A 14,409-nucleotide genomic window follows, 5' to 3' on the forward strand; every position below is an offset into this window, starting at 1 on the left:
CGAAAAGGAGACAGCTGTCTTACACTTTACGCCCCTGCACCATTATCATAGAGGACAAATGAGCCATCCCAAATAGTGTTTTTGAGTGTGTCATAGGTTGGCTGATGTCTTGGCGCGGGGCGCTATGACAGAGACCGTAACAGCCTGAGAATCCCTCATGCGCTGCCTTCCTTGGCTAAGGCCAGAGCTCGTGGAACGAGCTCTCGTTTCAGAGCACCATTCCGCTCCACTGACTCGCCGCACGCCCACGCGCTCCACAGGCCAGAGCACCGCGCCGCAGGGCCGCATCCAGGCACTGTGGCCATGTACATCTCTCTCTTTCATTCTCTTACCCATATTCCACCCCCTCTTTCACTCATGCATCATGGGAAGGACTTCTCTGCTAAACTGCACGGCACTGGACGTGCTACCTACATGAGGGCACTTTCCTTTAGCGCTTATGGACCGTGTGGCTGCAGATAGGCACAATGAGTGTTTTCGGTAGAGGGGAAAATGCGCAGCAAGTCTGTCTAAAAGCTGCCAAAAAAGCCCAGGATCTGCAAACGGAGCAACAGCAGCTGTAGCCTTGCCACTATTTCTGGCTAAATCACATGACCCCTTACATAAGCCCATTTTTCTTGCTCTAAAAAACAGTAAACTGCGACACAGGAAACACAACGAAGCCCTCCTCCGCCTCACCACCCAAACACAGACGCAAATCAGACCTGAAATCTGTTCGGCTGACTCTCGGGCCCCTTCTGACCACTCTCAGCAGCTGCCCCACAAATCCTGTTAATCATTATTCCAACAGAAGCATGTACACTGACTGCATCGTGTTTTGCATGTCTGTATCAGCACACGTGTGTGCATAAAGGTGTTTATGGACAAAAGTAGCAGAGAGACTGTTTGTGTGCATAAGGTCAAAGGGGAACATCAAGTATTGTAGTGTTTCAGCAGACTGTAGTTTGTGGATCTATATCTGTGTGATGTTTATGTGCATTGGCAAGTGCATATTATGGACTATCATAGTAGTATGTTTCCTCATTGTTTAGCTATTGTTTTCTCAATGTTTAGTTTAGAATATGAATGTTTTTGTGTCTTTAGTGTTAACAATTTTGAGTTCCGATTTCTGGGTGAGAAATTATGTTTAAAGGAATAGTTAACTCAAAAATATCATTTCTGGCATCATTTACTCAGTCTCATATAATTCCAAACCCAACTTTTTTTTTTCTTCTGCAGAACATATAAAGAAATATTTTAATTGTATCTCTTTGGGTGAATTTAAAGTATTAGCTCTCTTTAAAATGAAAATTTAAAGCCCCGGGTATACTTCAAACGAAATCGAGCGAATTGATGTGACGTCATTTCGAACAAAATCAGGCCGAAACTATTTTCGTTTTGGAAGTTTGAAACAGCTTGCCAAAGCGAACTTTCTGGAAAAGTTTGCTTCAGCTGGTAAACACCTTCGTTCTACCATTGGTCCATGGCCATTACTTAAGGTAGGTGTGCACTGAGGCTCCACCTTCTTTCACTCTGAAAATCTTTTCCAGTTCATGTCTCCTCTCGAGTTTGTAGAAATCAGACGTCCACGAGTGAAAACATGAACACTGGAGAGCTGCTTTATAGTATAAAACGAAGTTGTACTCCTGATGAAATGATAGACTGGTACTGTTTTTTGTGTTTAATACAATAAAGCTGCTTGATTTTAAGCAATCTGTTTTATAAAGTGTTATAATATAAACGCAACGTTACTTTACTGGAGTGCCGAATTACAGCTTGTACAAACAAACATATCCAAGTTGCCATGATCAGATGCTTTTCTTATGATATATTAAAAAATCCTTGCCAGTTTCTCAATTTTGTTGTGTTTATTTTGTTACTGAGAGGAAAGCACGCAACATTTTTACATATTCATCTAACCGTCACTCTCAGCAGTGTGGGCGGCGTCAGATGTTTGATTACAGTATATCGCTGCTCACATATTTCCAACTTTGTTTTACCCCTGAACAAAGAATGAAAAAGAACTTTGTTTAAAGTATATCGGGGCCTTTACACTTTCTTTGTAAGATGAATACGGAATATGGTCTGGCGGAAGCTAGATATTTTACTTCATAACTTGTTAAATATGGATTTTTTCTTACACAAACGTTTCACACTTCAGTCCAGTAAGTGGCGGAAATATTCACCTGCTTCTTCTGGTGTTTCTGTGCACCAGCATAAAAGATGCTTTTTACCACCATTTTTTACTGTTAAAATTTCTTACATATTGGGCTGTTTTTCACCAAAACCAATCGGAGCAATTGGAAAATGTTCAGCAAGCCACACAGACTTTTTCTGAAATTCTTGGGTGGTTTATTAAGGGTTAAAGTGAGTCACAATGTACTATATTTGTACTGAATTCACCCAAACGGATATTCATTTTGTGTGTGTGTTCCCTAGAAGTCATGCAGGTTTGAAATGACAAGAGGTTGAGTAAAGTTTTTCTGCTGATCTCTTTAGCCCCTTTTAGCCTGAAATTTTGTGGATCCTTTAATCCAACAAATTCATCTCCTCATACAAATTTTACCAAATGCCATTAGTTCCCACAAAAGTGTGTTTAATACTAAGGCTGAATTTGAGATACTATTTCAACCATCATATCAGCCTAAGTGTGTGCATAGTGAAATGCTAACATGGGGGTTCCTGTACAAGCTTGTCTACTTTTAGCCAACTACGTCATTTATGATAGAGGGATGCACGGAAAACCGAGCCTGTCAGCTTATGCCAAGTTTATACTACAGGACTTTAAACGTCGGCAGATCGCTGTGCTATTCAGACTACAAGACTTGCTGTGGAGTCTTGAAGTCATTGTGGTGTTCACACTACGTAAATGATCCGCAACAGGGGGTTACGCGCTACTCAAGCTGACAACATCTCTGTCACCCAACGACTGTATTTGAAAATGGACATTGGGAAGAAATTAGATTAAATTTTGAATTAAATTTAATTAAAATTAAATGAACCCTTTCACACATAAGTTTAAAATATTCTGGCTGACCTCCCACACTGTAAACTCGAATAAATTGGGCTAATTAACATGTTAACAATAGCATAGTATAGCACTTACTGAATGAGTACAGCAACTTAAAACATGAAACTTTCCTGCTCTCTAACCAAGCCGCATGTGCCACTTGTCACCATGATGGTAACTCTCAAAAAACCCACATTAACAGAAACGATTCTAAATTAGCATAACAAAACATGAATTACTACTAAATCTCCCTTACCATTAATTTTGCACAAAAAAACATTATCTAACACTTAATTTGAACATTTACTCTCCCTTTCAAGTGCCATGGAGAAAGCATGCTGGAAAATAGAAATCCCAGCCCAGTTTCAGTTAAACTTTCAATTAGTCTAAATGAAAAGAAATAAGTTCATACAACTCAAAACAATTAAATAGTTCAGTTTACTTGAACTATGTCAGTGCTGTGAACTCAAAAGTAAAAGAAAGTTCTAAATACTCATAACAGTTAATTTAACTGAACTAATTTGTTCAATATAAGATTGTCCTACTCAAACCAATTACGTTTCCTTTACGGTTTCCATGATTGTCACGTGACACACCGCGGCCACACTGTATGACAGATGTATCGTTTTTCTCACCATGTTATCAACTATCTGATATTCCGATACTCATATATTTGCAAGTGAGTGTTTTGTCATTTAAAAACCTACATCATGAACTTAATCTTAATCTATAACACGAGATGGGCGCCGCCTTGTTTGGGCTTTAGTTCAGAGTCCTGTCAGTCGGATTTATAGGCTACAGTATGTGAATTCATCTATTTGTATCAAAATACATGTGGCCAGTGAACTGGGAGAAGAATAGAGGGACCTTTATAGTTACTTACACAATGTGTATCTGATATAAATAAACGTCAGCAAATTATTGGCTATTTGAATGGAATGTTATTGCTGCTTCCATAGTCCATTGGCTGTTGCGTCACGACAAGTGACACCACAGGATATCGAGTCGGCCGACAGCTCCAGATATTTAGCATGCTATTTGTCTGGCGTCGGCGACGCGTCAGAGAACCTCTTTGATGCGTTGTTGAGTAGTTCACACATAAAGATTGGCGAGTGCCGATCACCCGCTGACTTTGCCCCGATCACAGCCTGACCTGTCGGCAAGCTTGTTAACTTGCAAATTGGGCTTAAATTGGGCTTAAAATCCTGTAGTGTAAACTTGGCTCTAGAAATGAAGCATACGTTTAAAAAGGAAAACCCATGTGAGACATACATAGTACAGTATTCACAACTTTTTTCCTGAAGTTTTGTGTCCTTTCTGGTTTTAACTTGAGCTTCTCCTTTAAAGCAGTTCTCTTTCAGATCTGTTTTCATGATAACACAGTGTCATATATCTTACCTACATTTAGACCGAGATGAATAAGCCACCCCTTTTCACATTAGCAGTTAGCTACAACATGTAGCATAAACAACAACATAGAAAAACACAGGCCAGCATCCATCTAGTTCTTTCACAACGTACTTCAAATCTCTTCCACACACGTGACTTACTGCATCATTTGATGTTGTAGCAGGCACTTTCTGCAACTTTAGGGTATTAATGGGTGTTCAGACTGTGGTAACAAAGTGAGTGCCATTTTCAGTGAGAGTCAGTGACCTCTGACCTCTAACAAGCACTGGTGATGCAACAAAGTTGGGCTGAGCTTGGCTACCAATGGAAGTTCAGAAAATGATCTGCCACCGAATGCAGCACTTGATATAGTAGCATATAGCAACCAACCGCTCCATGACCTCCAGTGATTAAATAACAGTGCGAATGCCCCTTCAGTCAATGACATTATCAATTTCAATTTCTAAAGTTAGATATTGTTTTATTTCTGCTAAGCTATTTACTCTTATTTTCTGTGTTCATCCAACTCAACCAGATTCAGTCTTCAGAGGGATTATTGTATGAACAGACACATGAGAGTTAAATTACAAACCAAAATGCAGCTGTAATCATTTATGAAAATAATTTTTTTTTCCAGTTTCCTCTCATCATTTGTTATTTCCACACATGCACTTCCTGCACTTTGCAGTACTCTGCCTTCCTGTTAGAAATTGTGTCTGGTCCAAGGTTGAAAAGCTACTCCTTTATCTGTATAGAATGTCAAACAGTGCTTTAATTTCCAGTGGAAAAACACGTTATATATTTGCACTGTACATGGAAATGAATCTTTGAAGGGTTTGTTGTACATTAGGCTTAGAGCTGCCTTGAGGGCCACATTCAGATTGATAAACTAAGAAAGCCAGTTGTTGTGGTTACAATGCTAAATTGATACATTAAGAAACATCTGTCATCAACTGACCAGAAAAAAAGCCTTTCATAACCTCAGGCACATCAGAAATACACGGTCATGACCTATGTCCCAAAATATATTGATGTTGGAAACACAGATGCCAAAATGTGATAGCCGTCATCCGATTTGCTTAAACACAAAGGCTGTCTCATTTTGCATTGATGTCAAAGAACAAAGGTATCACCCAGAAGGCGGAAGAGATGGCAGATACTGAAAGCAGCGGTGCCGTAGGCAAACACAGCGGGTTATTTGAGGTGAGGAAAAAATGACACGTATGACCCGTTTAGTGGACTGTAGAGGTGTTCGACTCATTAACACTACTGTGCGTGTCACTGACCAATAAAAGCACTCTGAATTCTGTCATATTTCAGTATGGGTGTCTGTCAAACTCAAGCATGACAAAGTTTGTGGAGTTTCACTTTTTGTCATTAAAAGCTTATTTCAAATTCATCCTTAGGGCTATACATTACCAAAGTCATTTCTGCTTCAAAAAAACAAAACTTTGTGACTATTTCTTAGAATTGTGACTTTATATGTGACAACAATACATGTAATGTATATACACTAATGTTTTACTTTTATACTTTTATTTAGTACAAATGCATTAAATTGATCAAAAGTGACAGTAAAGAGTTACACAAGATTTATATTTCAAATAAATGCAGTTCTTTTGGACTTTCTATTCATCAAAGAAATCTGTATCACATTTTCTCCAAAAATATCAAGCAGCATAACTTTTTTTAAATATTGATGATAATAATAAAAAAAAAAAAGTTATTTGAGCACCAAATCAGCTTATTAGGATGATTTCTGAAGAATCATGTGAGACAGAACACTGGATGACTGATGAAAATTTGGCTTTGCCATTACAGGAGTAAATTACATTTTTAAAAATATTAAAATAGAAAACAGTCATTTTAAATTGTAATAATATTTCACAATATTTCTGTTTTTACAGTTTTATTTTAGTTTATTTTTTTTATTATTCAAAATAAATGCAGTCTTGGTGATATATATATATATTTTTTTTTTTTTTTTTTTTACTCTAAGATGGAAATGATTAATGTTTTTCCCTCTCAATGAAATCATTAAGTGTTCTGGGCAGTTGTACGTATTGGCATCATGTGCGGAAATTACAAAAAAAAAAAAAATCTGAAATGCATTACTTGGACACAGTCACCTCTGATAACCACTTTGAACTGCAATGTAGAGACATGCATTTTCTGTAAAGCTGCTTTGAAATAATATGTATGGTAAAAATGCTATACAATTAAATGTGAATTGAATTGATTTTTTTATTTTTTTTATTCACATGTTTGTATTTCCATGAGTTTCTCTCTCACATACTGATGCTTGTTTCTGTTACAAATACACAATACACAAATAACTGTCATATAGACGCATACGTCATGTGAAAACCTCTGCATTAGATCAGTGCAGTTTCCATCACTATTATGATTACCATGTCACAGAAAAGTTATAAGAACAACTAATTGTTTCATTATGGTGTAGCACAGTGTTTCTCAGACCTGTCCACCCAACACTAAAGGGACCCCCCTTTAATAGTCTAGTACGTTCAATATAAGCCTGTAAATGATGAGTTGTCCAGGACTGACACTGAGTATCATTAAACATGATGACATGCCAAGACACTGATGGCTTTTGAATAATAAGCATCTGCTGAGCTGTCTGAAAAAGAATCACAGCACAAACCATATGGAAATCACAGCCAAGCTACAGACTGTGGTTTGCATGGGAGTTTGAAAATGTGATGAGGAAATGTGTTGATGGGAAAACCGTAGATAGACAAGCTATCTTAAACATCTCACATATTTTACTGAGCTCTTGTAGGTTTGCTGAGAAAGGAAATCTCAAACATTAAAAAACTCTTGATGGTGTGTACCTACTGTATGTTTACAATATATGCATGCCAATAATATGATTTTTGGCAATAATCAGAAGAATAAGAAATTACTCGCATTAAGATTTTACATGACGTGAGCAAACCTAAATCCTGTTTACATGCCATTATTTTGATTATTCACTAAGAAATGTGATTTTTTTTATTGACATTTTACTGCTACTGTAATACATTTCACTAAATCCCACAACACAAAATGTTAAACTGAAAAGCAACAGACCTATTAGTTACTGTTGCCCTTCTTTCACTGTTTCAAATGCAAACTGTTTGACAAAATTAGGGAGGCCCGATATCCTAGAACTGGAACTTAAAAATGCTTAAAAAGGTCTCCATTCAAGAGTTTTTGATCGTCAATATGATGTCCATGGCCAGTAAAACTGTAAGTATAAACTCTATTTCCTGAGCTCCCCAGCTTTTAAAGCTGTGCATGAATGTAACTCATTTTCTCTCTGCAGCACTAGCATGTGCACTTCAGGCAATGGAAGAGTGGAGGAAATGTAGTTAAGGTGTATATATGCCTACATACTACAATTATGGTTACTATTATGAGTATAATCACATTAACATAATTTCAGGACTGCCTTAATCACATTATAAGTGTGAATGTAAACAAAGCCAATGTCGAAATGAACCCTTTTCCACCAAAACTGTGCTGTGCCAGAACTCAGCAGGGGGTTCTGCAAACATTTACACTGAGAACATTTTTAACATCCAAAATTAATGAAATGGTGTAACAGTAAAAAGCTATTAAAATATATAACAAATTTTTATATATATATATATATATATATATATATATATATATATATATATATATATATATATATATATATATATATATACACTACTGTTCAAAAGTTTGGGGTCAGTAAGATTTTTTAATGTTTTAAAAGAAGTATCTTCTGCTCACCAAGCCTGCATTTATTTGATTAAAAATACAAACAAAAACAGTAATATTGTGAAATATTATTCCAATTTAAAACATCTGTTTTCTATGTCAATCTACAGTAAAGTGTAATTTATTCCTGTGATCAAAACTGAATTTTCAGCATTTATTTAAAATATAATATTTTCTAACATTATAATTGTCTTTACTGTAACTTTTGATCAGTTTAACTCATCCTTGATGAATAAAATTATTGATTAATTTTATTTCTATCCCCCAAAAATAAAATTAAAATTCTTACTGACCCCAAACTTTTGAACGGTGTTTAATGTTACAAAAGATTTAGATTTCAGACAAATACTGTTCTTCTGAACTTTCTATTCATCATAGCATCATGAAATAAAAATGTAAATAACTGTTTTCAACATTGATAATAATCATACATGTTTCTTGAGCATCAAATCATCATATTAGATTGATTTCTGAAGGATCATGTGACACTGAAGACTGAAGTAATGATGCTGAAAATTCAGCTTTGATCACAGGAATAAATTACACTTTACTGTATATTGACATTGAAAACAGCTGTTTTAAATTGGAATAATATTTCACAATTTTACTGTTTTTGTTTGTATTTTTAATCAAATAAATGCAGGCTTGGTGAGCAGAAGATACTTCTTTTAAAACATTAAAAAATCTTACTGACCCCAAACTTTGAATGGTAGTGTGTGTGTGTGTGTGTGTGTGTGTGTGTGTGTGTGTGTGTGTGTGTGTGTGTGTGTGTGTGTGTGTGTGCTTTTGTTTATATTACATTGTGGGGACCAAATGTCCCCATGATGTAATATAAACCTGAGTTCACCTACATCGTGGGGACCAGCCAGCGGTCCCCACAATGTAAATGGGTTTATAAATCATATAGAATGAGTTTTTGTGAAAAAGTAAAAGTTTGCACAGTTTCCTGTGAGGGTTAGGTTTAGGGGTAGGGGCAGGGTAGGGGGATAGAATGTACAGTTTGTTCAGTGTAAAATGCATTGAAGTCTATGGAAAGTCCCCACAATTCACAAAAACAAACATGTGTGTGTGTGTGTGTGTGTGTGTGTGTGTGTCTGTCTGTCTGTCTGTCTGTCTGTCTGTCTGTCTGAGGTCCCAAACCCTACAACTAAAACAACACAGTGAAACCGGTCTATCCCAGGTGCCAAATGTAATTACAAATTCTCATAATGAAGGAACAAATATTTTAGTGCTCAGACTGAACAGCTGTAGAGCTCCTAATAAAAGTCTGTTGAGTATTAGCTAGTACCATATGGCCACTTCACACTATTCCCACAGAAACAAGTGTTTATGCCGCTATTAGTTATTATTTGAAGTTGAACATCCCAGGAACTACACAACAGAGCTTGTTGACTGCAATATTTTACCTTTTGCAAAATGTACCGTTTTCTTTTGTACCAGAGAGAGTGCTCCAGAACTTTCCACAATTTAAAAAAGTGGGAAGGGAGGGGGGAAAAAAAGGCTCTCTACTTCCACTTTCACTCGTTCATATTTAAGTATCTGTCTGCTGGCTGTCTTTTGCTCTCTTTCAAAACCATCTGAAATGCCTACAGAGGCTGAATTTTAAGTCATCATAAAAAAGCACACCAAACAGGATGGCTATTCCAAAAGGAAGTTAACTTAATTATGCTGCCTCCTAAAATACCTTGTTTTGGCCAACTTCTAAAGGTGTGGTCACATTTACCGTTGTTCTGTGAATTTTCACAGGTGAAATCCAGTCAGTTCAACAGAAATCCATGTGATCTGGAATTTCATGTGAAGATGAAAGATTTCCCCACGCAGATTTCGGAATAGGCTGACATCTCCGTGTCGATCAACAGAAAACTGCTTGGTTTGAAAGTGACCTTATACATCACTACCACTACTGATGACAATCAGTATGACAATGAACTTTTTTCAGTCACAAAATTTCAGAGACTTTTTTTTTGTTGTTGTTTTTTACAGAATTTTGGCTAATGTAATCAGACTTTTAGCAAGCATCACATTTATACTTTGTGCAGAACATGAATAGTGAATGAGGCAAAAAAAAAAAATGTGTTCAATACTAAAATGAATTGTTAAAATACTTCAGTGTAAGAGTATTTGGATGCTTATTAGAGTAGTGTTCCCCAACCCTGTCTGTGGAGGCACATCAATAGTACACATTTGCAAACACTTCCTAAAAAAAAAAAAAAAAATAAACAGATTGAACTCATCAGCTCAGTAGTAGAGACTCCCAAGACGTGAGGGTCAGATAGCTGAGACATCCATAATGTGTAGCGTTCATCTGCCTCCAGGAACAGGGCTAGGAAAACTCGTGCTGTTAGCTTAGCAACATGCTAACGACAAATTACACTGAAATCAACTGCCTGTCGAGTCTCCCTTGTGTGAAGTGCTGTTTGTGTTAAAGTACTGCATATGTAAAGCGGCCAAAATCAATCTCTTATGAGCTTCCATAACAGTTAGGATACTGCCTTAGAAGGCAGCTGCCTATTTAGGCAGTAGACAACGAGGCTAGGTTTTAAAACAGACCTGTCTCTGTCTATTCCCTCACTGCGTCTATCGTTTTATCTGTTTCCAATCTTACTGCTCACCCTCCTTCTTCCCCTAGCTCACTCTTCACAATCTCTCTCTGTCTCCTCCCTCCTCCCCCCTCTCTCTCTCTCTCTCTCAGTCTCAGATGGTAACTAGGCTGAGGTCAGGTAAGGTAATGGAGCGCACACTCTTACACAGCACTACCTCTGCTGTGGTGTTGGGAAAGCGGCTGCACTTCTGAATGCCCTTGAGGTGTGACCTCATTCAGGGCTCTAAAAAACAATCATGACATGAGAAAATGCTTGATATAAACACACACACGTTTTTCAAATGCTTAATAACATCTATTGTTATTATTAACTAATAAATTACTAAATTAGTTTAATAGTGAATGTTACAGCCTAACGTACATTCAGCCTGTCATTATCTCCGAATAAACCCTGACAGGGTGATCAAGACACAACATGAAGAGTAGGGCTCTTGTATCACCCTGAAAGGTTTATTTTGCAGTAATGACTGTACATGTTCATGCTGATTAACAAATAATAAATAAATGGACAAGAAATGTGTCTTACAAGAAACATTATACAAAACTACTCTCATTTATTCATCCTCATGTCTTTCCAAAACCATAAATCAAGATATTTTTAATGAAACGTGAGAGATTTCTGGCCCTCCATTAAAAGTCCAAGATTTGACACGTAGTTCAGAAAGAAAGTAGAAAGTAATCCATATGAATCATGAGGGTTAATCTAAGTCTTCTGAAGAGACATGACTGCTTTATGTGATGAACAGATTGAATTTTTAGTCAAATATAAATATTAGTCAACACACATACATAGAGCACATCAAATATGGTAAACGGATGAAAAACTGTATTTGCTTGATGTGCGAGAACAAACCTCACTGGTTACAGTTTAATTTAACCGATTGATTCATATGGATTACTTTTGCAATGTCTTTATGAACTTTTTGAAGCGTCTCAGTTTTGGTTTGCATAACCATTCAGTGGATGGACTGAAATCACTCAGGTTTTTTTTTATTCTTTTTTTGTTTTGAAGATGAACGTGGGTTTGGAACAACATGATGGTGAGTAACTCACAGAATTTTCCACTAGATAAAGCATACTGTCTAGTATATGAGAAACATGGAATATCCTGAATATTCCATGTTTCTCATATACTAGACAGTATGCTTTATACTGTCTTTATGCTTTATGCTCTAAGTTGTTGTCAGTGTAATCGGAAGCATTCCACAAATGCTGTCCACAGACATTTAGTTGGCAAAAAATTTAAAATCTTCAGAAGTTTTGAGAAGGCTTTGACAAGTTTTCTTCAGCAGCAATATCTAGAGTACATATAGGTGTTTATTTGAATATACTCTAAAGATCTTCCCCCCCATCTCTCGCGTTTTCTGTTTGACTGTTATAATAGATGATCTGTGGAGTTTGGAGGTGTCTGTTGGCTTAATCAGCAATTTGCACCTTTCTGAAGAGGCTGTGATAGCGACGTGTTTGCTTTGGAGCTAATACACTGAAAACTCCACTGAAAGTCACTGAAAGTTTCTTGAAAGCATTAGCAATACTTCACTCCTCTAATCAGATGTGAATTATCCCATAGGTCACTGTTACCCAAATTTAGAGGGGTAAAAATGCAGGCCTGGGTCTACTTTACCAAGTATATGTAGCAGTGCATGGTTAATATTAGTTTATCTCTATATGGGATTTTTTTACATTTATTTTTTATTCTCAGATATCCTTATTTTCATTTAATGACCTAAAGAATTGTATAGTACACTTGTACAGTATGAGCTGTAATTACACGCATCTCTCGTAGATCTTATACGTTTGAATCAAAACACATATCTCACCACCCAGAATGATTGCGATCTCTAGAGCTCTGTGAAATATTATGCATAAACCAGTCAGGAATTCATACTGCTTTAAACCGGCCTTTTCAACAAGGATTCATCCTGTTAATATGACATAAAGACATTTCTCAACAGCAAGTGAGAAAACAGATGCGAGTCTTACCTTCTACTGCTCTTTTGAAGAAAACTTTGCAGCTTCCACATGTAACAACCCCATAGTGACATCCTGACGCCTCGTCTCCGCACACCAGACACACTTTGGCTGTCGAAGACGTGTGTCTCAAAGACGCACTGAAACAAGAGCAAATAAAATTGTACCTGTAAATTGTACTTGAGACATCAAGTGACAAACCACACTAATGATAAAAATACAGTAGTTCTGTTGGATGTGTTGCAATGGCAGTTCATAACTAACTGTAGAAATTACCAAAAAAACTTAAAGCATTTGAAATTAGCTGGAAAATCCGATACAAGGTAAATGGAAGTAAATCAACACACCTTTAATCAATGAACTGCCTATTTTATTTTAGGCAAAGTGTCCTAATATTTTTGAAAACTTTTATACCATTTTCAAGTAAAGTTTCAATTTAATAACTCTAAAAAAGTATTGTGATAAATATGTGATAAACTTTTTTCTTTGACATTGAATACATGTGAGGGAACACATCTTAATAATTATTTATAATATTTAAAAATATTGCATGTTTCAAAGGTATTTTTTCTGCATTTTTGTTGCACATGTTCTGATTTGGAAGACAGAAGTTGTTCAATTATTATTATTATTATTATTATTAGCAGCAGTAGTAGTAGAAATAGTAATAAACAATTATTGCATAATTATAATTAAAACATTAAATTAATAAATTAATAGATCCAGGAAAAAATTATTACCGGCATATCATGGACCTGCCTACAATTTCAACAAAATAACCCATAAATAACATTCTAGGTCTGAGCTAAGTTTGTCCTGCTCTGCAGGGCCGTTTGAGCCCAACAATTTTAGCACTGCAGAAATCACGTAATTCCCACATTGTTACTGGGCACCCAAAGGGCACGGCATATGTCACTGACTCATAACGTATGCCTCACAATTTAGCTCCAGATCATAAGAATGGTCTGACTGACTGTAAAACGGCTACACAAATACGCCCATATATAATATGCCACTTTCAAAGTAATCAAATTACACCTATTATCTATTGGAGACTTAAAGGGTTAGTTCACCCAAAAATGAAGCTTTGAAGCCTTACGATTTTTGTTGTTTCGAATCAGTGGTTCGGAGCATGTATCAACTGCCAAAGTCACGTGATTTCAGTAAACAAGGCTTCGTTATGTCATAAACGTTTTGAAATTTCAATGGTTCACTGTAGTCACGTGAACTGTTTTAAATATGTTTGAAAGTTAATTATCTTGCTGTCAATGCAGGCCTCACTGAGCCATTGAATTTTATGAAAAATGTCTTGAATTGTGTTCCGAAGATGAACGAAGGTCTTAGGGGTTTGGAACAACAGGTACTTAATGACAGAAATTTCATTTTTGGGTGAACTAACCCTTTAAAATACACAGCGCACACAGAAATAAATACTGAACAACATTAAGTGGCAAAAAATGTTGGAAACTAAAAAAGAGAGAGAGATTTTTATATCCTGTGCCCTCCAAAATGAAATTGAAACATTGAAAATGAAGCACATACTCCAAATAGTCTGGCTGACTTGGCAGAAATCTGATTAAATTGCCCAGTGAAACCTGACATAACCTGAGTGGGCAGAGCCTCTTATAAGGATGCCCTGCGGACCGGGTGAAAGTCACCCTTTGACAGACGCCAATGGCGTGCATGAAAA

The 14,409-nt window shown here is 36.5% G+C and overlaps 1 protein-coding gene across 2 annotated transcripts in view; it reads right to left on the reverse strand.

The window, feature by feature from the left end:
- The window catches only part of nr3c2 (nuclear receptor subfamily 3, group C, member 2), a 91,830-nt gene that overhangs the window by 21,188 nt on the left and 56,233 nt on the right, over nt 1-14,409 (reverse strand). For both annotated transcript variants that reach the window (XM_067405376.1, XM_067405377.1), the window contains exon 3: nt 12,732-12,859. In XM_067405376.1, coding sequence (XP_067261477.1) covers nt 12,732-12,859 — 128 coding nt within the window. The remainder of the gene's footprint in view (nt 1-12,731; nt 12,860-14,409) is intronic.

Source organism: Chanodichthys erythropterus, chromosome 12, assembly GCF_024489055.1.
Source record: "Chanodichthys erythropterus isolate Z2021 chromosome 12, ASM2448905v1, whole genome shotgun sequence".
In the NCBI taxonomy this organism is placed as follows: Eukaryota; Metazoa; Chordata; class Actinopteri; order Cypriniformes; family Xenocyprididae; genus Chanodichthys; species Chanodichthys erythropterus.